The sequence below is a fragment of the Sesamum indicum genome, linkage group LG2 (genome assembly GCF_026168435.1).
Source record: "Sesamum indicum cultivar Baizhima isolate 11 linkage group LG2, ASM2616843v1, whole genome shotgun sequence".
Lineage (NCBI taxonomy): Eukaryota > Viridiplantae > Streptophyta > Magnoliopsida > Lamiales > Pedaliaceae > Sesamum > Sesamum indicum.
This window is the reverse complement of record NC_142658.1, coordinates 21430228-21454629: the sequence shown is the minus strand read 5'-3', so window position 1 is coordinate 21454629 and position 24402 is coordinate 21430228. Positions and strand designations below refer to the sequence as shown.

Here is a 24402-nt window from a genome sequence, read left to right as displayed (position 1 = left end):
TAATTATAAATATTATATTGTATTAATCACCACCCCACCAGTCCTACCTATTATTATTGCAAAACAGTGTCTATCTGGACATTCAATCAAACACAAGACTTGGTTTATTGGAAAAAATTATATTTATTTATATTTAATTAATTAATAATGTCTGAAAAAGCAATCAGAAAATGAGAGAATATCATAAAAATATCAGCTAACAGAAACTCTGGTGCTAGATTTAACGAGCAGCCATCTGACGGACTGCGTATGTCCACCGAGCGGACTGTCAAAGGAGGATGTTATATATGTAAGAACATGAATTGACACTGGCGTACCAAGAACCGAATTTCTCAAGAAGTATAGCAATATACAAGCAATTATTAACTAGGTGCAAATGAACCTTATTTTTCAAGTCTTCAGCCTCTTCCGAGCTGGATCTAAGTCATCACTGTTGCTTGGATCTTGAAAGGGCCCGACATGTTGGTTTCTAGACGGCATGGGAATATCATGGTCCTAGGAGTTAATACAAAATGCTTGTAAGAGAAACAGGAATATAGTAGTTCATTGTATCTTAAGATAAGGAAATATCAAATTATTGTAGCAACAATACTACATACCTTGGCAATTGCTATGCCGGGAGTTGCTCCTCTATTTGCTCGTTTTCCAAGATTGATCTGGACGGAAATGGTGGCTTGAGACAGATCGACGCCAGTGCTTTGAAGAGCTTGTGTCAATGAATTCATTAACCTGATCGTAATTGAATATGTGTCATTAGCGAAATATATAATAATCATGAGTTCTTTGAAGATATTACGGAAGCAAGCATTACTTCAGCTACCAAAAGAGCTGGTGTAATAAAAGTCAGCAGGCAATCCAAGTTAAAACAGGGAATGAATTGTTAGGGAAACTAAGAAGACATAAAATGATCAAAGATTTCTGCTCTACTTTCTCTACCACTCTCTGACGTAACCAGAAAGTTAAACCTCATATCATATGGTTTCACTCAGTTTATACATCGAACTTACAGGAATCTTAAAACTTCAATCAACGGAAAGTTCATATGTGTTTTCTGCAGGTATTTATGCTCTTGAAGGACCAGAACAACTAAAGATGAAACGAACTTCTAGTCATATCCAGGGAGTAAATAATCGTTGCTTATCCCATACTAGTTTATCAATTTAAGAAGAACAAAGAAGAAACTAAACCACAGCTTGAAGAAAAGGAGAGTTGTAGGTTAAAATTATACGAGCACATCCCAAAACGTCAAAAAGAAATCCTGAAAGCAAGATATATACAAGAAACAGATGGTCAATGAGATATAATGTGATTATCAGTAATAACTCACCCTTCGGAGTAAACACTAGAGATGCTGATTGTTCCTCCCTCGATACTTAGCTCGTCCTGGCAGTTCAGGGCATGAGCAGTAGTAGGATATTCAGTCGACTGTGCATCTGAAGTGGATGGCCTGGGTAACGAGTGTGAAAATGCACCCTCATTGGCATTGGAAACTGGCAAGCTTGCTGGTAGAGGCATGGACAAGCCCATTGCTTTGTTTGGAAGCTCAGTTTGTGGATCAATTGATTGACAAGAAGTATCCCTAACAGGATCAGACTCGATAGGATTCTGTTGGCTCAGTTGTTGCATGGCTGCAGGGGTTGCAACATTATTTTCATTGAACCTGCCAGGAAATGTTGAACCAGGATCAGAACCATCCTTCGTGGTTTGCGGCTGACCAGCAAAGCTCTGAACACGCCAATGACTGTTTCTCTGCTATTCCAAAAAAGAAGAAACGAAAAGAGAGGAGATTAAAAGAACTTAAGCCACAAACTAAGAGAACTCTATAGTGCAGTACTATTATCCATATTTTCCTGTAAGATGAATCCCATTGTTAGGTAGTAAACATAATTTCTTTAATTTGCTTCCATGACTTGACAGATATTTCAAGAGTTTATATACACATTGTAGGGGACAGCATGGAGGCAAAGACCAATCTCAGTTATTTCAGGGGTTGAAATTAAAACAGGAGTCATTTACCAACAGTGAGAACCAACTCTACACAAGAAAATTAGAGAAAATGAAAGTTCGAACTGAGAATAGCTCCCCAGAGAAATATACATAATAAGATCAGATTACCAACAGAGTTTTGTTCAAATGAGTAATCAAAAAGTAACTTAGCAACCTCAACCAATCGAAAAGAGCAGCAAAATACAAGAACTCGGATAATGAGAAGCTGTTTCTGTTTATGGTTTTTGGGTAAAAGCTTTAAGCAGGACAAGTTTAGCACGGTACTTGAATCTTCTCACAGAAATACTTGTTCTACATGTATACATGCACCAGAGTAACACAGTCAAATGACATTGTTAAGTTAAAGTCAGAATGAAGTATTTAGCATTTGATATAGGACAAGTGATAACTTTAATATCCTCCATATGAATTTGAGGGGTGGTCTTCCCTTAACTAAAAAAACTGAAAAAGTTAATACAATGAAATCTAACTTGAGTATTACCAAAAGCAAAATCCACCAAATTTTTATCAACATAAACCAACCAATTAACGCACTCCAAAACTGAGATGAATTACCCTCCAGAAATGCCAAGGGGTCTCAAAGCAAATGGCTAAAATTTATCACTTTGGCTATCGTTTCATCCACAGTTCTATAGCACTATAGGTAAAACAACTATAAGCAATCAAGAATCAAGAACGCAAATTACATATGCCTTTTAGTTATGAATCAAGATTTTACCCATGGCATCAGTTTTGTGGGCTCTGAACTCCACGGTTGATATGACCCTTCATACTTTTGTACCTTTTCCTGTAGAAATTGTACATACTGAATAACCTGCACTGAGAAAAAATAATTAGCAAAGAAGGTTTAAAGCACAAACATCAAGTAACAACACATATTCTGTATTCTTCATACAATGGAATACCTCCAATAAAGATCATCAAAATAAAAACAGAAAACGATACCTCTAATAAAAATGATGCAGTATCTCGCTTCTGATCACTGCGGGGGATCAGTTCTCTTAATATTTGAAATCTGAATACAAAAGAAACTCCATAAGTTACAGAGAGGTGCTGCCATGGATGATAAACAATACCAACAAATAGAACTCGTAATCATAACCAATCTTGTATATTTCACAGCCATATTATGCAACAAGCATCCAGGATTCCATTTCACGTAAAATGCTTGTTGGTTTCCCTGTGCATAGTTAAAACAGCCCTCAAACTCCACAAGATTATCAAGCTTGCTCTATGCAACCCCAGTTCACAGTAAAACTGAAAACATAACGAGACTTCGTCTTTCAAATTGGCTTTGCTTCATCTAATCCTAACTGTTGAATAACTCAGCAATTTCCTTAACCAGGAAGTACTTGTTGAATTTCTTACTGCCAATCATGGCATACTTCCGTAACCAATTTAGGTAGTACTTCATAGATAGTATTAACTAAAAAACAGATACATTTCCCCTAAAAATAGGGATGACTACATCCATACATATCAATAAGTAGATGATCGTGTGTAAACAAATACTGTAGTAAAAAAGTGACTACATTTCACATACTCACACTTTTACATAATCAAATACTCCATAATATTAGCACCACCAAATGCTCATATCAACTCTTACTTAATTGAAATCTTCACCTTTCATTTATCTTGCTCCTTCGGCGCTGCTCCGTGACCGAATGCTTTGACCTCATAGCATTAGCTTTGTCACTGTTCTTCCCATCTTCTCCACAAAAATTCACACCAAACAGTTATAAGGATTTTAATAATTCCAATACATAGCACCCCACTGAAATGAGAAAAACCAAGAACCATTCATCCCCTCCCACCAGCACCACCCAAACAACAACAACAAAAATCGGAGCAGGGTATGAAATCAAGATTAGGACTGTGCAGGAGCGTACCTTTGGTATTATTATTGGACGGTGTGGCATGATTCTTGGTACCAAATTCTTCATCCTCCTCTTCTTCCTCTTCTTGATGGCTCTTTCCAGATTTCATTTTTCTTCTATTTTCAAGATTCAATATTTTTCACCGCAAAACAAATAACTGAACCGACCCACAAAATTTAACCCCAAGAACAAGCCTGAAATCGTTTCACCAAGAAGCGATCTACCTTAATAATTAAAAAAAAAAAAAAAAGAAGGATTGCAAGAAAGAAGGGAAAAATATCTTCAAAAGATTACAGCTTTCTTTTCTGGATGAGACTGGAATTCTTTTTGGGAACTTCAGATTATTGGGGTGGCAGCCAACAGCAAATCGCAGTACCTGCTGCTACACCAGCTTTATGGTTTGGTGATGGCCCTGACCTGATGATGATGATGAGCTGGTGTTTATTATTTTTCCCTCTTCATTAATTATTTAATTTATTAGTACACACTCAGTTAATATATTTTCTTTTTACTTTTTCATTTTACTGTTTTTTTTTTCACTTGCAAATATTAAATTGGTAAATTACTTTTTTTAAATAAATTAATTATAATTACATTATAAATTTTTAATCAATAATCAATATATATTAATTATCAAAATTAAATATATATATATATAATTAGTTAATAATTAATATTATAATAGATAAATAATTTATTATCATTAAAGTAAATTAATACTTAAATATTAATAGAATTCAATTCTCAATTATGAAACATCAACCTCGTTAATTAAATTAAGCTTGATTGATTTTATGGTACAAAATGTTGTTGTGAATCATGTGATGTAATTCATGTAAAAGTGAATGAACGAAAAGAGGGTGTCACGGGATGTACTTTCCTAGTCTCCTACACCTCTGTCTGATTTAGTTTTATTATGTCTATATTTTGTTTGTACAGTATATGTGAGATATTACTTTATTTTAGTACTAAATATTATTTTATTCTAATAATTAAATATAATTTATATAAAATGATTAGTATATACTTTTTATAATTGTAAATGGTCAATATTTAATAATTATAATTATAAACAAATAAAAAACAAACAAACAAACTTTTATTCGATGCGGTAAAGGAATTCATAAGGGAAGTAAAATGGAAATTCATAAAGTTGCTGACAGAGACAGAGTCCAAACCAACTAATGTACCATCTACCAAGGGTTGGGTACTATAATTGTAAGTTCACAGTCTAATCGATATTAAATATTTATAAATAATTAATAATTATTAGAAAATCAATAACAGCTTAATCATTATTAAAATAAAACGATACCAATATAAGGGTGAAATTTGAATAAATAATTTTATAATTATGAAATATCAATTTCGCTAACTATATATACGTATCTAACATTGTCGAGGCCCACTTAAGAGTAAATGTTAGAAGCCCTTTTGGGTTGGGGATTATTGGGCTCATACCCAAATCTATGTCCTGAAGAAGAGCATTGTAACATGCCACATTGAGCTTGTCTAAAATGGGCTTTTTAATAATGATTATATTTCCTTAAAAGTTTTTGCTTAGGTTGTTTTATTACATGGTCGTTCACACGATTTCATTTATTTTCCGCATATGCCTAATATATAAATTTTTCTGTATATATAAAATTACGTTTTACCATATATTAATATAGGTATCCGTCCCATATTAATTGTAATAGAGGAGTTTAGATAACTTATAAGTCTAAAGATCTCTAATCAGATGCCTCTCCACCAATACCGTGAAGTTTATATGAAATTAAAACGGAGAAATTTATCAATATACCGAACACCAATCAAGATACAATTTGTGTTGATCTGAATGTATGAAGCAAAGGCCAAGTAACAAGTGAAAATATGGCCATTGAAGAGCGCTATGGCCAGTTCAGAAATGACAAGGAAACGAAAAAGACTCTCTTTGGCCCCAAAGTGAGCTAGCAGACAACTGATCCTTAAGTATGATTTGCTTCCGGAAATGACACCACTGTCCTAACAAGCTTTACAGCAAATCCAATTTAGAAACACTTTAACACAAAAAGTGTTCGATCGCACCAAATATTATGTTATAATCATTATTATTTCTGTCACGTAATTAATTATTCTTGTTATTAAATTATATAATGCACTAATTACTGTAGAACTCATTTGAGTTTAATCAAAATTGCTTCGAACTAATTAATTTCTTTTACTTACATAATCATGTAATAATAAATATTTTTATGCTTTACTGTTTTATTCCTTCTATTGTCTAAACATGGTATCAGTTCTAGAGTGCTCATCCGTCTGCCTATGAACACTTAGTTTCAAAAAGAGTAAAACAACAATAACGTTTTTACTACGAAAAGTACAAAAATGAAAATATCAACAGCATTTATCATACCTAAAGTTCCATTTCTTAGAATATTTTGAAGGTATAAATCTATTTCACGTTATCATAATTTAGGAAATAAATAATTGAGTTTAGGGTGCAATTGATTTAGCAACTAATGTAAGCATGAGTTAGTTGAGCTCCCTTCAACCTAAAACACTAATAAGAGTTCAGCTTGTGAGCCAGCTTCTCACTTATTGGGCCGCACTGCAAGTTCAGACAATAATTGCTATTGGTCCATCTACTGCTACGACCAAAGTTTTTGTATTAGCCCTTGTAGCTTAGGCAGTCAGTGGTTTATGTCCGAGTTAGGACGGATGTATAATTTTAAGAAAATAATCAATTATATTTATAATATAATTGATTTAATATCATCACATATAATTTTTTAAAAAAACATTCCAACAAAATAAGAGGAATTGATCAATTGTGCCGCAATCTCTTCAATATGAAATCGAGTTTTTTTGCTTTTATGTCATTTTATTGTCGATGAGTTTCAAAAAGTGTTTATAAGTGTTGAAAATAAATTGAAATGGTGTTTTTATTTTTGTAGTTTGTGTTTTTGAACCGTTTAACTTAAATTAAATACATATATATATAAACAGCTATCTACCAACTTCTGCATCTTATTCGTAAATTATAAACAGTAAGTTGTTTTATTCGAATATTCAAACTCTAAATTTTTTTTTTCACTTTTAATATTTATTTTTGTATACTCTCCCAACTTTTACTACTACTTAACTAATAATTTTTATAACAATTTATTCTCATCATAAAAGTAGAAGCTATTGCAACACTTTATTCTAGTGAAAAATTTGAGGCATCAAGATTATACAATAATGTATACTTATTATTGATTAATTACAAATTACTGTTAGTTATTAAATATTAATTGACAAATGATATATAATCATCAATACTCTATATTAAATTATAATAATAATAAATTATAACAATTATAAATGGGTTCAAATCAAAATGTCCCCATTAGAGAAAATAAATGGTTTAGCTAGGGACATAATTAATCATAACAATTAAAATTTAAAAAAAAAAAGAAAAGGAAATAAAAAATCACACACACAGACATAGGTGTAGTTTGATTACGCCCATACCCTGTCCATGCCTACATCCTCAACTGCTACAACTTTTTCAGGCAGAACATGTAATGAGTTATACGCTTACTTTACTATTCAAAATTCATAATTAATTAGCATTGTGCTGTCACCAAATAAAAATAAATTTAAAATGAAATGAAGGTACTGGGAGCTCAAAATATCTCCATGCAGTAGCTAACCAGAATTCAGCACTTGGCCTCTACCCTAGACCACAGACCGTCATCACTATATTAATAAATAAAAGATTAATGATCCGTTTAAAATACAAAATTATATATATATATTTTTTATTAATTTAAATAATTTTCCATTCAAATTCTAACGTAAGAGGGTTAGATGTATATAATAAATTTTAAAAGAAATACAAATATAATTTTTAAATATTTTAAAAAATATATTTACATAATTTTATATTTTTAAAGAAGTCTAAAATATAATTAATCCTGTTCAAGATAATGGAAGGGAGGGGACAGACACGAAGGAATGATGGTATTGGTAAGTACTAAGAACAAACAAAATTCATTACTTCGAGAGAACTCAAACTCCATCAACTATATATACGTGCGTCCCTGAACCAGAACGACAACGACAAAACCCTAATTGTAGGCCGTTTATTATGCAACCATTATTTAATTCATCAATACATTAATTACTATTTTAATTAGATATAATTAACATTGACGTCGACTGCTCTTCTCTAATCTTGATTATCAGCGATGCTCATCTTATATTTATCTAATATATGGAAACTTTAATTGGAGTTCGGTACAATTATATAGCAAGTAAATTATTTATACTTTGTTTTTACCGAAGAGAGTTTTTATTGATGTCTATTTTTTTTATTTGATATTTTATTTTTCTTTTTATTTGATATCCAACTTCCCGCTCTTCCATTCTCTTTTGATAGTTATTTGTTTTTCTCTAAAATTATATCATTATTTTTTTTTTTTTGAGTAAAACATCGATTCAATCAACATATAATACAATTAATAACAATAACAATTACATTGATTTAATCAATATAAATGACTAAAAATAGTAACAAATTATAATAATTTACATAAAGTAAGACAAATACCTATACGTTCGATGAGATTCGAACCCCTAATTTCGAACTTGTTCATGGGACATCAATTATAATCGTAACCACGAGACTAAGATCATATAATTTTCTAATCTTTATCATCACTTCCTTGTAATTAAATTGTGCTTTCTTTTAATAGAAACAACCAATTAAATAGAATAATATTATCAGAATTTCAAATAATTGCATGGAGTATTGAAAAGACTTCAGCAAGAGTACTCTTTGGTAATCTTTAATTTAAAAGAATAAGTGTATTTAATATCCAACAACAGTTTGAATTGGGTTCTCTTTTCGTAGGATATATATATATAGGATTGGCAATTTAGCACACAGAAATTGGAAGGTTAACGTTAAAACGAGGGTTCAGAGCTGCAGCAAAATCCACGTGCTTGACCACCGCCCCCCGGAGAAAACATCTATCAAAAATATATATATATAATCACAATCATTGCGTTTCAAAAGTATATATTACCAAATATAGATATCATACAACGTTCTCGCCCACTGGAAACCTGGTGCAGGGGGATGGAATTCTTGCAGGGGAGACGAACCGGACGCTGGCGTGGCCGGACAGGATTGGACCACCTTTTGTCCTTTTCTTGCAGTCTTGTCTTAAGGTACAGTGAACCCGGTCCGACTGAATGGGTAGGTGTTGTAGAATGGTATGTGTCAGTGTAATGGGTGTGCCTGCACGTGTATTGGTGTTGCTCCGCACGTGCACTGTAGCATGGCCCCGGGCGGTTGATAAAGATAAAATAAAACCCTAGAATCATTGTCATGTGGAATATTTACGTGTAAAAGAGAAAAGGTAATAAAGTGTATGTATGTAATAGTAGGAGTACAAGAATGACGAGATCGGTAGTGATTTCTACCACGTTTTCATTCGCTCTTGAATTATTAGCCAGCGCTATGGAAATCTTCTGATCCTCATTATGATGCACATATGAGATTTGAATAACGTCTCTATCCTAATTCAACTCACTATATAATTCGTTCCGCATCAAGTTTTGTTCGTCTTAATTTCATAAAATATCATAATTTTATTCTGAAAATAAAAATTTTACGATTAATGAATTATATTTAGCCCATTATATAGCAATATATCATTCTCTTTGAAGAATCAAAATTTTATTCTCTCTCCGTATATATAGAGAGAAGAAGAAGGAGAAAAAAACATAAAAAAGGAAGAAGAAAAAGGGACCAAAATCGAGACCGTGCAACAATCAAGATAACATGGACAGACAAGATAAAAAATTTAAGGTGATATTTCTTTGAGTTATTATTAATAATATATAATTTTGTTTTGTGGACGTGGGGTTGCACTGGTCACCATCAGCTCATCATATTCCCACAATATATATTTGTCACCGGATAAATATTATCAAATTAATTAAGCAAACAGTATAATGATATATATTGGCCGGCACGTTAATTAATATATTATAATTATAACTCTTAAGAATCAACATTATATTATCAGAATATCATTATTAAGTAGCACAAAAGCACGACTCTGCTCAAACTAACGTTTCTATACCCACAGAATTTGCTATATACTCACCACCACATCATTAATATATATGATGCTTTCCTTACAAAAATAAAATCATAGGGAACAATGAGTGCAACTTGGTAGACAATCACTATAAGAAATATAGCATTTAATTACAATATATAATTATTCTTAAGTATAAAAATATTACCGTAGTAAATAGTTATTGACCACGGTCATTCAACGATTATTCATTGTATTTTTTTTTTTTATTGAAGTAGCTAAAACATTTGTAATGGCTTAAAGTCATGGTCAATGGTTTTGCCCGGGGTAAGAGCCAAGGCGAATATTTTTGCCATTATAAATAAAGTAAGTTTTTGTATCGATTTTATTTAACTATAATTAATAAAATCAATTACCACATCTTCTAGTCCGTATATATATATATAGCAATTGAAATGTAGGCAATAGTAACTTTTTGCTAGTGAAAAATGTATTTCGTGGAGGTAAGCTTACGAAAGTCGTTCCTAGACTTTACCACCCAGGCTCATCCATGATCTACAAACAAGCTCGGTAATTATATTATCTATTTAGGGTTTTTACAATCTAATCACTACCTCCACAATCTTAATATCTATGGAATCATCGTGATGGTCGGATCATATCGATGATCTCACTAATTAATTAAACTATGGGGATATCATTTTTTTATATAAACTTGCAATTTATTTATTTTTGATTAGATTTATGACAGCGACAAGCTTATCTGAAGAACATCATCAATTATGTAGGATTAGGCGAAAAAGTCAAGGTTAATTTGGAGGTGGAATCATGTACTACTGTACTTAGTCAAGAAGTGATGGTCGTGGTTCCCATAACAATATTTGACGAAACTCTCTCTCTTGATGAAACTTACAGTTGCAGCAGGTGGCATGCACCAATTAAACTGACTTGCTACGTCCATCGTGCTGGACTGGTAATAACGTGTGGGCGTATGTCTATGGCTATATCTATGGAAATTAATGTTCCTGTAAGAATAATTGAATTCTAAGAGCGGTGCGAAGGTTCCAACTTCCAAGTTTTGATTTGGAGCTAGGGTTATTCAACAGATTTTAAAGATATGTTTTACTAAAAAACAATATTATTATAATCAATTACTATAGTCGAAAAGTAAAAAATTATGATTGTACTAATTAATTTTGACTATACAACACCTATTGACCGTTATTTCGATAATTAAAGTGAAAATATTAGATATCACTAAAAATCATAACAAATATTGATTAATCGTCGTCACAACCTAGACTTTAGCATTGTTGTTTGTTTGTTTTTACTGTGGTAGAGTTTATTAATTTATCGTGATTTCTAAATCGTAGTATTTTATAATGTAAAAAAAATCAAATTTTTGGTAGTGTTTTTTAAACTTGTAAGATGTTAAATTTTATTGTAAGTTTTTTTTTTTTTTTTGAAGTGTTAAAATAAAATATGATTGTAGAGCTTGTAACGCGTTAATAACGATAATTTTGTAATTAATATGACTGGAACGAATGAGTTGCTAAGATATTAATAATAAGTTAAAAACTGCTTACTTTTCCTTAAGTAGCTTTTAGATTCATAATATATTATTTTTAAATTCTATAATGGTACATTTGCATTCATGAATTTAAAATTGGAATTTCATATCACTAATAATAAATCCTTTGCATGCATTTGGTTCATTTTAAATTAGAAGAATTTGAAATTCTTCAAATTATTTCAAACATATTATTGAACCACTTTTGTTAACTATGATGGACTTTAAATTATTTTCTGAAACCTTCCATCAAATCTAGATATAACCTCAGGTGAAAATAATCTTATCAAGGCGTTATAGGACACCCCTTGGTAATATTTTGGATTTCTAAAGAAGCTCTGGAAGTTAATGTTGAGTCAAGGTATTCATGATTAGACCTTTAAGGTCTAAAAAATTCTAATATGTAGGAATCTACTGTAACCATAAAATTATCTCGACGTCAATAACAAAATGAAGCATTTTTTTTATAAATATTGGATCTCCAGCTATCATGTATAAACTTTTTTATACCCATTTTATTTTATATACTCTTTAGTATGTTATTCCTAATTACATACTTTAACATCGAAGGGCCATTATTAAGACCATCCTCGATGGGTTGTTAATTGTGTCCATTTTGTTAGTATATGATTTGATTTTGAAAAACACTCATTTTGCTGTTGGAGTAGCAATTCCTATAAACTCACTAAAAAAGTACATTGTTCTATTTATTGGAACAACATATCCCATAAGATATTTTTTCAAAAAACTTATTAAACACTCTATAACATTTTATTAGATTGCAAATATTTTATAAAATATTTTATATAGTGTTTGGATTGAATCGGATCAGAGGATTTTCAAATCCATAATAACAAATTCATCAAATTTGTTTGGATAAATGTCCTAGAAAATTCTGAATTCTTGAACTATATTTTGTGGTAGTGTAATGGATTTTAAGTTCAGTTAATAAAAACTCATTTAAAATTTTTACTTCAAATATATCCTCCCATCAAATTCAAATCATTTCATCTAAATACAACCTCAGACTACATTTGGATTGACGGATTCGAAACACCATCTTAGATTATATTTGACCACTATTTTAAATTAGTCATAATAGGTTTCTCCAATTTGATAATCCAAACACTTTAAAATTTTATTTTTAAATAAAATTCTCACTTTATAAATTTGAAAAATAATTTGTAAAAATATCTTAATAAGTTCATCCCCCAAATATTCTCCACTCAATTACTACTTCACCAAGTGTACGTATTATTCATAATATATATATATATATATATGTATGTTCCATTAATTAAGATGCACAAGATCATGTTCCCTAAAGAATCCCTAAAATTATTGAACTTCCACTTCTACCATTGGACATCATATACTTTTGATCTGTTCTTCATATGTTTATCAATGTACTTTATTGGCATTGTAATTATCACACATAGACAAAGTCTTACAACCTAATTGTTTATTCTAGTTGTAATAAGTTGGTATGATCATCCAAACCTATCTTTGACCAATAAATTTAGGGGAAATGACTAGTTTATCCATGTTGTGTGTGTGATCAAAGCATAGTTCCCTTGAGGGATGTGCATGTCATTTTACCCTCACATTGCCAATAAAAGAATCACCTAACCCAAGAAAAATTAATCCACTGTCACTAAAGTTTAATTTAATAATTACATTGTCATGATAATGACATTTAAAGTAAGTTATGTGAGGATCTAATATTTTTATGTACCCACCATCAACACATATCCCCATGTCTATATTTAAATAGTAAAACAATAAATAGATATCTCAAGATTATGCTATTAAGAAAAGTTCTAATGTTGACATATCTGGTAATTGTATTATATTTTTTTTGTTTTACTTAATATATATACTTTATGTATATATAATGTTTCTAAATGTGTAAGGGTAGATTATATTTTTATTATCTAAATTAAATATAGTATTTTTTTTTTGAAATTTTTGTACTTTTTCATATAATTCTTTTTGTTTAACTTTATCATTTAAAATAGACGTACGAATCTAATACTTATCCATTTCAGGCCATTTTTTTCAGTGAAAAATTCAATAGGAATGGTGAATATCGTCTAAATGTTATATTTAAGGAAAAAGTATCACGTGCATGTCATGAAATGACGTTTTTTTTTTTATAAAAATGATATTTTTGTCCTTAAATTTAATATGTACATGATATGTGATTATTTTTAATAAATTTTTTCATCAAAAAGTGGTTTAAGATGGGTAAATTTTACATCTTTATACAAAATATTTTATAGTAAAAATTCAAGTTATTTTTTAGGGTCTACTAAACCTGTTGTATTGTCTGATTAACAATCGTGGGAACAAGTCATATCTCTTCTCCATTGTCAAGTCTTGATCAAGAACGCTTCGAGTCCAAAGTCCAAATGGCCCTTGACCAATAGAATTCATTTTTCACTTTCTTGAGATAATCAGACACTCCGGCCCCACCCCACCAAAAGTTTCATCCTATCCCATCATGCGGGTCCCACTACAACAATCCACAAGATCCACATATTCCTCCCTTGCACTCGCGACGCACCCTGTCAAAACCTCGTACATTAACCCATATTGTCATTATTCTTTTTACAAAATAAAATTTAAATGATTTTGGCTTCAGTTACCGTTATAAAAAGACAAACTCCAAAAATCATATATAACTTAAATTAATATTTATAAAAATTATTTATCCCTATAATTTTCACATTAACAGAGAAAATCCAGCATGCAAATTCTAATAGAAAAATAAAACCAAATCAAAATTGCGAGGTTTAACCTAATTTTTTTTTTTCACACATTGTTGTTTAATGTTTAGATTACAATGACTCATAAGTCCATTTGTGTTTTTCTTTCAATTATAAAATTGTAAAAAATAAAATTATTATCATAATTCTAATTAAAAAATTATATTTATAATTGTATTTAGTTTTTAATTTTTATACGAAATGCTCAAATACCAATTGATATATCTTGATACACGCACTTTTAGTACATTATATACTAAATTTCAAAATGTCGAATCTTATTATATCGAGTGTAGCATGAAATTAACCACGTGTACATCACCTTAACAACTATGAATTTGTTTGTTCCTTAGTACCAACAGTTTTCTAATTGTATCTCATGTCCCATAGATGTTACACGTAAATGCATAATACATTGAGTAGGTGAATAATTGATATATATATTAACTATTTTTTAAAAATAAAAAATATATCTTGAAATTAAGATAATTACATATATACAACTTCTAACATATGATCTGTTTATATAAACTACCACTGCTTTTAAAAATATTACATAATACCATTTACATAAACTATTTTTATTTTTAAAAAATTACATAAACTCTTAAAAATATTAATAATATTACAAAAATTATGGGAATATAATTTTTACAAAAAAATAAAAATAAGTTATATAAATCGACCGAGAATTATGTGTAGATATAATTATCCGACAAGGGCAAGGATGTACAATTGTACAATTCCTCGGTCAAATTGAGAACTGTGTGCACGGAAATTGTAAAAAAAGAAAAGCCCCCGGGATTCGCTGACCGTGACACGTCATTCCCCAATCCCTTATCTACACCTCACCAAACAGGGGGACGGTGAGGATCAATTCTACAATCCCCATCAGACGGCTGAGATCCCGAATTCTAGACACTTCCACATGAGGAGGCTATATAACTCGGGTTGGCTTAAACTAACCGCATCTCACGCGCAGCTTGGTCACTGCAGAGTTAAAGCAGAACATTCCAAGAAGAGGCAAAGGCAAAGGCACTGGCAAAAAAGGGAAATGAGCAAAATAAAAGAAATATAATTATACATGCATATGCATATATACATCCACATATAGATATAGAGAGAGAAAGGCAAAGCAGAGGAGCAAGAGAGAGAGAGAGAGTGAGCACAGAGCAAAGAGAGGGTTTTTGGGCGGAAAAGAGTACTTGGATCGAAACCTACCCGTTAACCTTCTGCTTGTGTGTTTTATTGAACCCTTGGGGTGTTGGACTTTGCCGACGTTGTTTATCTCAACGGTCTTGTAGCAGTGTACTGAAACAGGGGAAGGAAAGCGGGGATTCTTCAGATCTGGTTATCTGGTGAGTTGATTTTAACTTTATGTGGGTTTTGATTAATTTCATTTTCTTTTTCTTTTGGTTATTCTGTGTTTGAACAAATTTGATTTTTATCAACATGTTTTTTCCTTCTGAAAAGTCGCTATTTCGCGACCTTAAATTGACTTTTAGTAACAGGATAAAATTTCCAGTATTAAAATGCGGGAACGAGTGTATTGAATGTTAGTAATGTGAAGCATAGAATGTGGAATTGATTAATTTGCTGAGTCAGATCCGGTGAATTACGTGGGGTTTGCGTGTGTTAGCTGATTTACGTTTTCTTCAAAGAATTTATTGTTTCCTGACGTTTATTGTGAATGGTGTTGAAATAGTAGGTGGTCTCTACTTACTTGCTCAATACTTCATTCGGTGTAAATTGCTTTACTGTTTCTGATGTTCAGGCTTTTCTTTGCTGGTGGTAATTGAAGTAATCTATTAAATTAATCCGTGTAGTTCTCGTGGTTCTTGGTAGTGAGTGAGTTTGTTGTATGGGAATTGTCGAACGCCGTCTCCATTTTGAGCAAATCAGTTGTTTATATGTTTTGGCATGAGGAATCTGTACCTTTTTTTTTTTGTTTCCCTTTCTTTTGAGTTGTTTTTATTTCTTTTGGTGTTTTGAGTCTTTCAGAGGGAAATGATTTAGTAACATTTATTGTTTTACTTTGCCCCTTTACGATGCAGATTGTGGTCTGAGGCTTGATAAGAATCATCACATGGCTCTCTCGATGGACTGATCTCATAGTTTCTCTCTCTCTACTTGGGCTTCTTAGTTATCAGTGCTTGATTAGTTCGGGCTTTCAGTGGTTTTGGAGTTTAGGAGTTCAGCTATTGGTTTGCGAATTGATGATCCTTACTGGACTAAATATACTGGTTCAATCACAATCGGCATCTGAGTTTGGCATTCAACTGAGAGTGAGGGGAAATCTCTCTCCTGTTGCCATCTTGGTTGCTGGCTGTGACGAGAACCACCGTAGGTTATTGTCTTCTTTTTATGTCTCCTAAGTTGGACAGCCCAGTTCAGACAGAGATGGCTGTGGCAGTTTTCAAGAGTCCGCTTGGGGGTGGGGATTATCGTGGAACGAATAGGATGGAAAGCAAGCCAACCGGTAGGAGACGTGTTTTTGTACAGACCGAGACGGGTTGTGTGTTAGGGATGGAGCTGGACAGGAGCGACAGCGCGCATACTGTGAAGAGGAGGTTGCAGCTTGCTCTAAATTTTCCCATTGAGGAGAGTTCTTTGACATTTGGTGATATGGTTCTTAAGAATGACCTCACTGCCATTCGGAATGATTCCCCTCTCCTTTTGACAAGGAATTTCCTCCATAGAAGCTCTTCAACTCCCTGTTTGTCACCCACTGGTAGAGACATCCAACAGAGAGATCAGAGCGGGCCAATTGAGATTTTGGGACATTCAACTCGCTTCACCAAGTCAAAACAACTGGTTAAGGAAATTGTCAAGGCAGTTAAGAATGGGGTCGATCCAATACCTGTTCATAGCGGGCTTGGAGGAGCATATTATTTCAGGAATGTTAGAGGTGAAAGTGTTGCCATTGTGAAGCCCACGGATGAAGAACCATTTGCACCGAACAATCCGAAGGGCTTTGTTGGTAAAGCTCTTGGACAACCTGGCCTGAAACGATCTGTGAGGGTTGGGGAAACTGGGTTCAGAGAAGTGGCTGCTTATCTTCTTGACTATGATCATTTTGCAAATGTCCCACCTACTGCACTGGTGAAGATTACTCACTCAATCTTCAACGTTAATGATGGTGTGAGTGGAAACAAGCCCCAGACGAAGAAGCTCGTTAGCAAGATTGCCTCCTTTCAACAGTTCATCCCGCATGATTTTGATGCTAGTGACCACGGAACCTCGAGTTTCCCTGTTTCTGCTGTGCATCGCATTGGGATATTAGACATTAGGATCCTGAACACAGATAGGCATGCAGGTAATCTTTTAGTTAGGAAGCTTGATGGAGCTGGGCAATTTGGACAAGTGGAACTGATTCCCATTGATCATGGCCTCTGCTTGCCTGAGAGTTTGGAGGACCCATATTTTGAGTGGATTCATTGGCCGCAGGCTTCAATCCCATTCTCTGATGATGAACTTGAGTACATAGAAAATCTTGATCCTGTTCGTGACTCAGAGATGCTGCGGAGTGAGCTCCCCATGATTCGAGATGCTTGTCTGCGCGTGCTATCTCTTTGTACAATTTTCCTGAAGGAAGCAGCTTCATATGGGCTCTGTCTTGCTGAGATTGGGGAGATGATGAGTAGGGAGTTCCGCAGTGGTGAGGAGGAACCTAGTGAGCTTGAGGTTATATGCATTGAGGCAAGAAGACTTGTTGCTGAGGAAATGTTATCACCCAAGTCACAATCAGATTTTGATGAGTTCCAATTTGACATAGATTGCGAAGATGGTGGGTATGAGGTCACCCCAAAATTAACTTCTGAAGACTTTGGAATGGGAATGCCCTTCCATTTCGGATTTGGAAGTGTCAATGGCCGTGCTCCACTTTCCAAACTAGAGGAAAGTGTCGAGGAAGAGGGAAGTGAAGGAGAGGAAGAGAAGGGGTTAATTAGCATTCCGGCCCTAGCAAAGTGCCCATCTATCTCAAAGCTGTCAATGTCACTGAAAAATACTAGCTTAGGTGAGAAGAATCAGAAGTTCACAAAGTTTTCAGGAACAAAGCCTGATCATGGATATCTTGCTAGTTCATCATCTGGCCACAGGAGCGCGAATGAGCAGCTCCCTCCTAGTGCGAGCTTTGTGAAGCTAGCCGACATGAACGAGGTACAGTGGGGACTGTTTTTGGAGAAGTTCCAGGAGCTACTTAACCCTGCATTTGCCAAGCGAAAGTCGATAACCCTTGGTCAGAGGCAGAGACAGAGGCTTGGGACTTCTTGCAAGTTTTGAGAGTTGAGGTATGACTACCATATATGCTAAAAGAAAATAAGCTTGCAGGCTTGTTGAGCGAGCTATGTAGCGTAGATTTCTCTATGCTTTCTTCCAGAGCCACCTTAGATGTAAATATTCTTTGAAGGCAGCTGAATGAAAAGGCTGAGTAGAATTGGTTGAATTTTTTTTTCTTTCATTCGAAATTTTAATTTTTTCTTTAGGCCATCGATATTGTTGGATAAATAATTTGTAGAACGTCTTCTTGGAAAGGAGTATCTGTATTGTAAATAGTGAAATCCGTAGCTGTATGTGGTGTTTTGGTGTTTGAGGTAAAACTCAGAATGGTTTTCGTGTTTCTGTTTCCAGTTTCCAGTTTCCACACCTCTACCCGGCTTCCTTTTGTATTCTGCACTTATTCAAGTTCCCTAGATATTTAAAAGTAAACCAGATGTCCTGAGATTATAGATGCCAAAACGTGTTAATTTAACTGGCATTATTTTGTGGTTGATTCATTTACATGCATTGTTTACTTTTTGTGAGGCATGCGGTTCTTTGTGCCTTTCAACTTCACAAAATTCAGACACATACATAATACTAAGATTAGTTGCCACAAGGGATGAAATAATCTCGTCTGTAAAGGTTAAGGTCGCAAAGCTCACGAAGCTTCATCTTTTACTTTTTAGGTTGGACCCCATGCTCGCCGCTATCATCATGACATGATTCTTGATCAATACATCAATAATTAGGATTACTTGAGAACTCATGTAGGGACCTGAAAAAGTGCTAATTAGTGGGGAAAAGTTCATAAAGTTCCCAATTCGGTGGTAAATCCTTCTCTTTCAGTTGTTGTTTGTCGATCAAACAGGGCCGGAACTCAACGTAAAACTTAAAGCTGGCTAAGAAAAGGGGATAAGCATATGAAGTTTGGTGGAAGTCTCCATCCTCAGCTGTCAATTGTTTGGCAAACAGGACTTCTCCCATAGATTGAATGGCAATTCTGCAGAAAAAATTGACTGCAAATTGCGGGAAAAGGGAGTATAGAATGTTTAGTAGTGAAGTTGGGAGATGATATCAATGTAGTTTGGATGGGCTCAAACGTGGCAGCCTAATCAGTGGAGTGGCACTTGTTCTTGTATTCTAATGCAACTTGCTATTGATGTGGTGCTATCATGTGGGCATTTCTTGTATTTGTATGTATTGCAATTTAAGCTGTAATGATGTGGGGGGCAGAAAAGGTACCACCTGTAGGGCCAGAGAGTGTGTTGTGTGCTTGTTTTGTATATAAGTTATGACATGGAGTTGAGTCAAGGATTGGGTTTTATACCAATTTTCATTATTGTTGTGCTTTATTTGTATATTTTTTTGTTAAAATAAAATTAAGTGATTTCAATTTTGATCAACACCATGAGTAGTGTATGTCCCAGACTGCAAGTTACCCATAAAGGTATTTACAAGGGAAAATTGCATTTTTGGTTACAAACGATACGACGTGTGTATTTTTTATCTCATGGTTTGCGGGCTTAATACATTTAGTTTCATAAGATAAATATTATAGCAATTTTTGGTCCGACAGGATAAAAATTGTGGTACTTTAGTTCCATAGGATATAAAGTTGTTCATATCATGTGGGATCAAATGTAACGCAATTTTAATTTTATATTTATCCTAGAAACAAAAAATATATATATATATATCATATAAGAATAATATACTAAATTTATAAATTATGAAATCAAAAGTACAACATGCAACATCACGTGAGATTAAAAATATAATTTTTTTTATTTACAAATTATCCATGGACACAACTCTTACCTCCACATATCGAATTCATGCCTATTTGACTGGAAGTGATTAGTCTTTGTCAACTCAGCCAATCAATGCTGACAGTAATATCCCTTATCATCCATCATCTCGTATCAAGCAGGCGATCAAAATATTTATTTCAATGAATATGATTCAAAGTTCGAGATCAGTGTAATGGGCTTAGGTTTGAGTACGGGTACTCAGTATTATCTGCTGATTTACAAGTTTATGTAAACAAGAAATATAGGGCCCAACTGATCTGTTTGGTCCAATTCATCGCGCAAACACACATAGAAAAGAAAAAACAAATGAAAAGTTGGACTACTGAAAAGTTAATTGGAACAGGTAGGTTTTCAAGAAATCTTGGATAGGGTTGGGCCGAAACCTGCAACTTCTATATGGTTAGGGTCCTGTTCATGTTCATATTCACTTGTTGTTTCACTCCTCGTTGTTCTGTAAGAAGTCATCACAATACTATCAAATCACCTTGCCAAGTATGCCCTCTATTTGGGCCAACATAGGTTGCCAGACAGTTTGGTACAAAGATGGAGCAAAAGTGAGCCTAGTCCAATTTATTGCATAAACATTTCAGTAGATACATCACTTGAACAGTTGAACTTATATCTCATAAATTAAATATGTTACTATCTACCTAGGCAAATAACAGTTTCTTGCAATCCCCCACCACATAATCCTTAAAACACTTAAGTTAAAAGAATAATAATAATGATGTAACTTATATATAAGTTATATTGCCAGATTCAGACATGTCTCCATGGTCTTTCTGCAAGATTCACGCACTCATTATATCTGAAACAATCGACGAGATGATCGATCGTCATCCCAGCTGCTTGCATGAACGAGTACACGATAACGGGCCCCACGAACCGGAACCCTCGTCTCACCAGGTCCTTGCTTATGATCTCTGCCTTTGGACTCCTCAACGGAACGTTTCTTGGATATCGGAATTTGTTGATCACTGGTTTGTAGCTCACATATTCCCACATGTAGCTGCTGAATGATCCACATTCCCTTGCAACCTATACATTAGTACTTCCTTAGTTCTACAAAATTCCATGAACACCTCATAGGATTTGGACATATTACAAAACCCCCTCAATTTATAGTACAAATGTACAATAATATCCTTTTAGCCTATTTTTACATACATATTTTGATGCTCCTGTCTTTAGGGTGTTTTGTAATGTCATATCTGATTGTAAGAATTCAGTGTAATTTTTCAAAATTGAGGGACAACATCTGAGGCATTACTATAATTGTTTCTTAATTCTTTGTTGTAATAGCTTCCAATTCATCCAAATTATCAATGTGTTGCAGGCGAAAACTTGCCTTTATTATGCACTTTGCATTGTCCACAATGCATCTAACTCTGCTTTCTGCTAAGGTTAGTTCTTTGTTGGAGGCTATGTCAAGAATCTCTTTCTCACCCATTTTGCTAACGTTGTTGGGATCAAAACCAGCAAAAGCTTCTCTGTTTGATTGTCCGTAACGAAATCTCAGTAAGAAAAATCAGCTGATAAGTGTTCGGTTAGGAGAAAATCAAGAAACAGAAAAGCTAACCTCAGCAGTTCTCTTCTTTTCAGGATTTCAGTCCAGTTGAAATCCATAAGCATTCCACACATTGCTAGCAGCTCAAACAACTGACTGTTTGATGTAATTTGCAAAACTTCTTCTTATACATTTGTTATGAATTAGGACATGAATTTGAACTGTGTGCTGATAAGATAAGGCAACTTACTTGTCATCATAAACCGGAACTCCCCAGCACTCGTCGTGAAACTGTACATAAACCTTATCTGCAAACTAAATTCGATTAGCTTCCTAAAAGTAGCTCTGAACTTCATTAGAACAAGATTCTGGTTACTATGATTAGTCAAGTGTAGGCGCAGCGCCTTATATTATTGCAAGAATATAATCATTGATGCCGAGGTGACAACACTGTGGTTGTACCAGCTACATTAAAAAGGCAATGTCCAAAATAAAGGTTAGGACATAAAATGACCCCACTGAGGCATCTAATGAAAAGTTCAGCAATGATTTTCACCCCTTTAAGAATAAGCTTTCTTGTTATTTATATGATAAATTCCATTCACAACACTCTTCCTCAAACAACTTAGACGGGCTCGTTCTAAGTTGAACAAATTTGAACTTATGAAGTAATCTTGTAAATTTGACTTGAAAGCGGTACGAACATCATATATACAGGCCAAAAAAGCACAAAAAGTGTCGATACATGTGCAAAGAACCAAATTCAGACATTCTTGTGTGACAAATTTACCAAAAACTTACCACTATTTTTTGTAATCCAGTTGCACCTCCTTGTTCCTTCCTCACTAGGAACATTCGGACTAGGTTGCTGGACTATTTTCGGGAGAGGGGCCTCTCTTCGTTCAGCAGGAGCGATCAGGCGGAGGGCTAACGATATTTTCTGATCAATTGGGGTCGAAGAATCCGTTAACGAAGAATCAGTTGAATTCTGCGATAACGATAAAGATAAAGACGATAGCGAAAGAGCGGAGCAAGTTCTTTGCAGGCCTATGGGGTAAATTCTCTTCAGGTGCTTGGAAAATAAGTTAGTGTTGGACTTGTCTTTGTCCCTGGAAACTATGTTTCTGCTCTTCTCCAGGGCCTGTTTCTTGGCATATTGTTTGGACATACTGGAGAAGGCTCAGAAGTATCTGTACACTACTCTGCCTTAATCAGGACAGATGTGTGAAGTTTTATAGGATGAGATTCTCTTATGTCAAAGAGTTGGTAGGAGGAATGTGGATTTCTTAACTCATATTATAATAATGTTGGTACTTTGTTTTTTAAGCAAAAACTGATAAAAAGCATGTTGGACTTGTAAAATAGTTGTTTGGAAAGTGACACTTGAATTTCAACCATTATCAGCTCCACGAACAGCACAAAGATTCTTGTTCTCGTAACCACAATGTAATAAGCTTCTTGCTTCAGGTTGTATTAGAACCAATATATATATATTGATTCATCCAAACTCAAACACCTGCTGCACAGCAGTTGGTTAATAGTCCTTTTTTTTTTTGTGTGTGTGTGTGTGTTTAGGTCTGCTGCAACAATTGTTATATATTAGATCAGGTGATTAGCGAGGTTTAACAACTTATAATTAATAAATTTAGTCGTAGACTGTCCCCGTCGACCTAAATATATGTGGCTTGAAATAGTTGTCTAATTATCAATTTAATTGAAACACTATAATGACCGAAAACCGTTGTATAACCGTGGTCAATGACTATTTAGGTAATTTTATTTTTAATTATGATAATTAATCATGATTAAAATGTTGTATTTTTTGTATTGTAATAATATGAAGAATTTTTTACACATTTCATGTGAATAATAAATAATACTTATAGTAATAGTGTAATAAATGTAATATGATTAAAATTTGAAGAAATATTGTGGATGAGAAGTCTTAGTTGAAGTGTGCTGTCCGAATGAATAGGAAATTGGATCCAATGTTAAACTTAAGCCCCACTCATGTGGGATTGGGGGAATATGAGATGAGTGAGGCAAACCCATTGCCTGCAAAGACAAAGATATGTCATCTTTCTTTGACTGGAGTTTTTGTATAAATCAATAGTGATGGATTTATTACATATTAATAAACAACATCAAAACATGAATTAATATAGTACTATTCATATGTTAGAAGTTTTGTTTGTCAAGGAATATGTATATGTATTTCAAAAGGGTAGCTCAAATTACGATCAATTGGTTTTTAAAAAAATAAATGGGGATGGATTGTATTCAATCCGTACTAATTATTGTTTGACATTCCATAACTCTATATTACTTTACGTGGTTCAGATAAATGGATACATTTGACCCTATAAATATATTCAATTATTTCGTTTATTACTTTCATACCAACATTTAATATTTTTTTCTGACTTTGAACTGACTTAAATATTGAAAAATTTTTATTTGTGAACTACCTGACGAGATTAACGATTTATCCCTTTTCAGGCTCCCCAAATATTCAA

The 24402-nt window shown here is 33.5% G+C and overlaps 3 protein-coding genes across 3 annotated transcripts; 1 reads left to right on the top strand and 2 right to left on the bottom strand.

Moving 5' to 3' along the window:
• Window positions 1–190: 190 nt before the first annotated feature.
• On the bottom strand, window positions 191–4326 carry BIM2 (BES1-interacting Myc-like protein 2). The gene is given in 9 exon segments (XM_088877531.1): window positions 191–495; window positions 600–729; window positions 1328–1693; window positions 1695–1749; window positions 2726–2770; window positions 2773–2821; window positions 2953–3022; window positions 3634–3718; window positions 3900–4326. Coding segments are annotated over 9 exon segments (1002 nt in total). The 5' UTR covers window positions 3997–4326; the 3' UTR covers window positions 191–390.
• A 10954-nt stretch (window positions 4327–15280) lies between these two features.
• Window positions 15281–18936, top strand: LOC105156461 (phosphatidylinositol 4-kinase gamma 5). Its single transcript, XM_011072592.3, has 2 exons — window positions 15281–15663; window positions 16360–18936. The coding sequence occupies exon 2, from the start codon at window positions 16670–16672 to the stop codon at window positions 18587–18589; it is 1920 nt and encodes a 639-aa protein (XP_011070894.1). The 5' UTR covers window positions 15281–15663; window positions 16360–16669; the 3' UTR covers window positions 18590–18936.
• Window positions 18937–20923: 1987 nt separating this feature from the next.
• Window positions 20924–23122, bottom strand: LOC105156460 (DNA glycosylase superfamily protein). Its single transcript, XM_088877789.1, has 5 exons — window positions 22688–23122; window positions 22137–22194; window positions 21959–22042; window positions 21728–21869; window positions 20924–21417 (listed from the first exon to the last, which is right to left on the bottom strand). Exons 1-5 carry the CDS (start codon window positions 23052–23054, stop codon window positions 21139–21141), a joined length of 930 nt encoding a protein of 309 aa, XP_088733915.1. The 5' UTR covers window positions 23055–23122; the 3' UTR covers window positions 20924–21138.
• Window positions 23123–24402: the final 1280 nt, after the last annotated feature.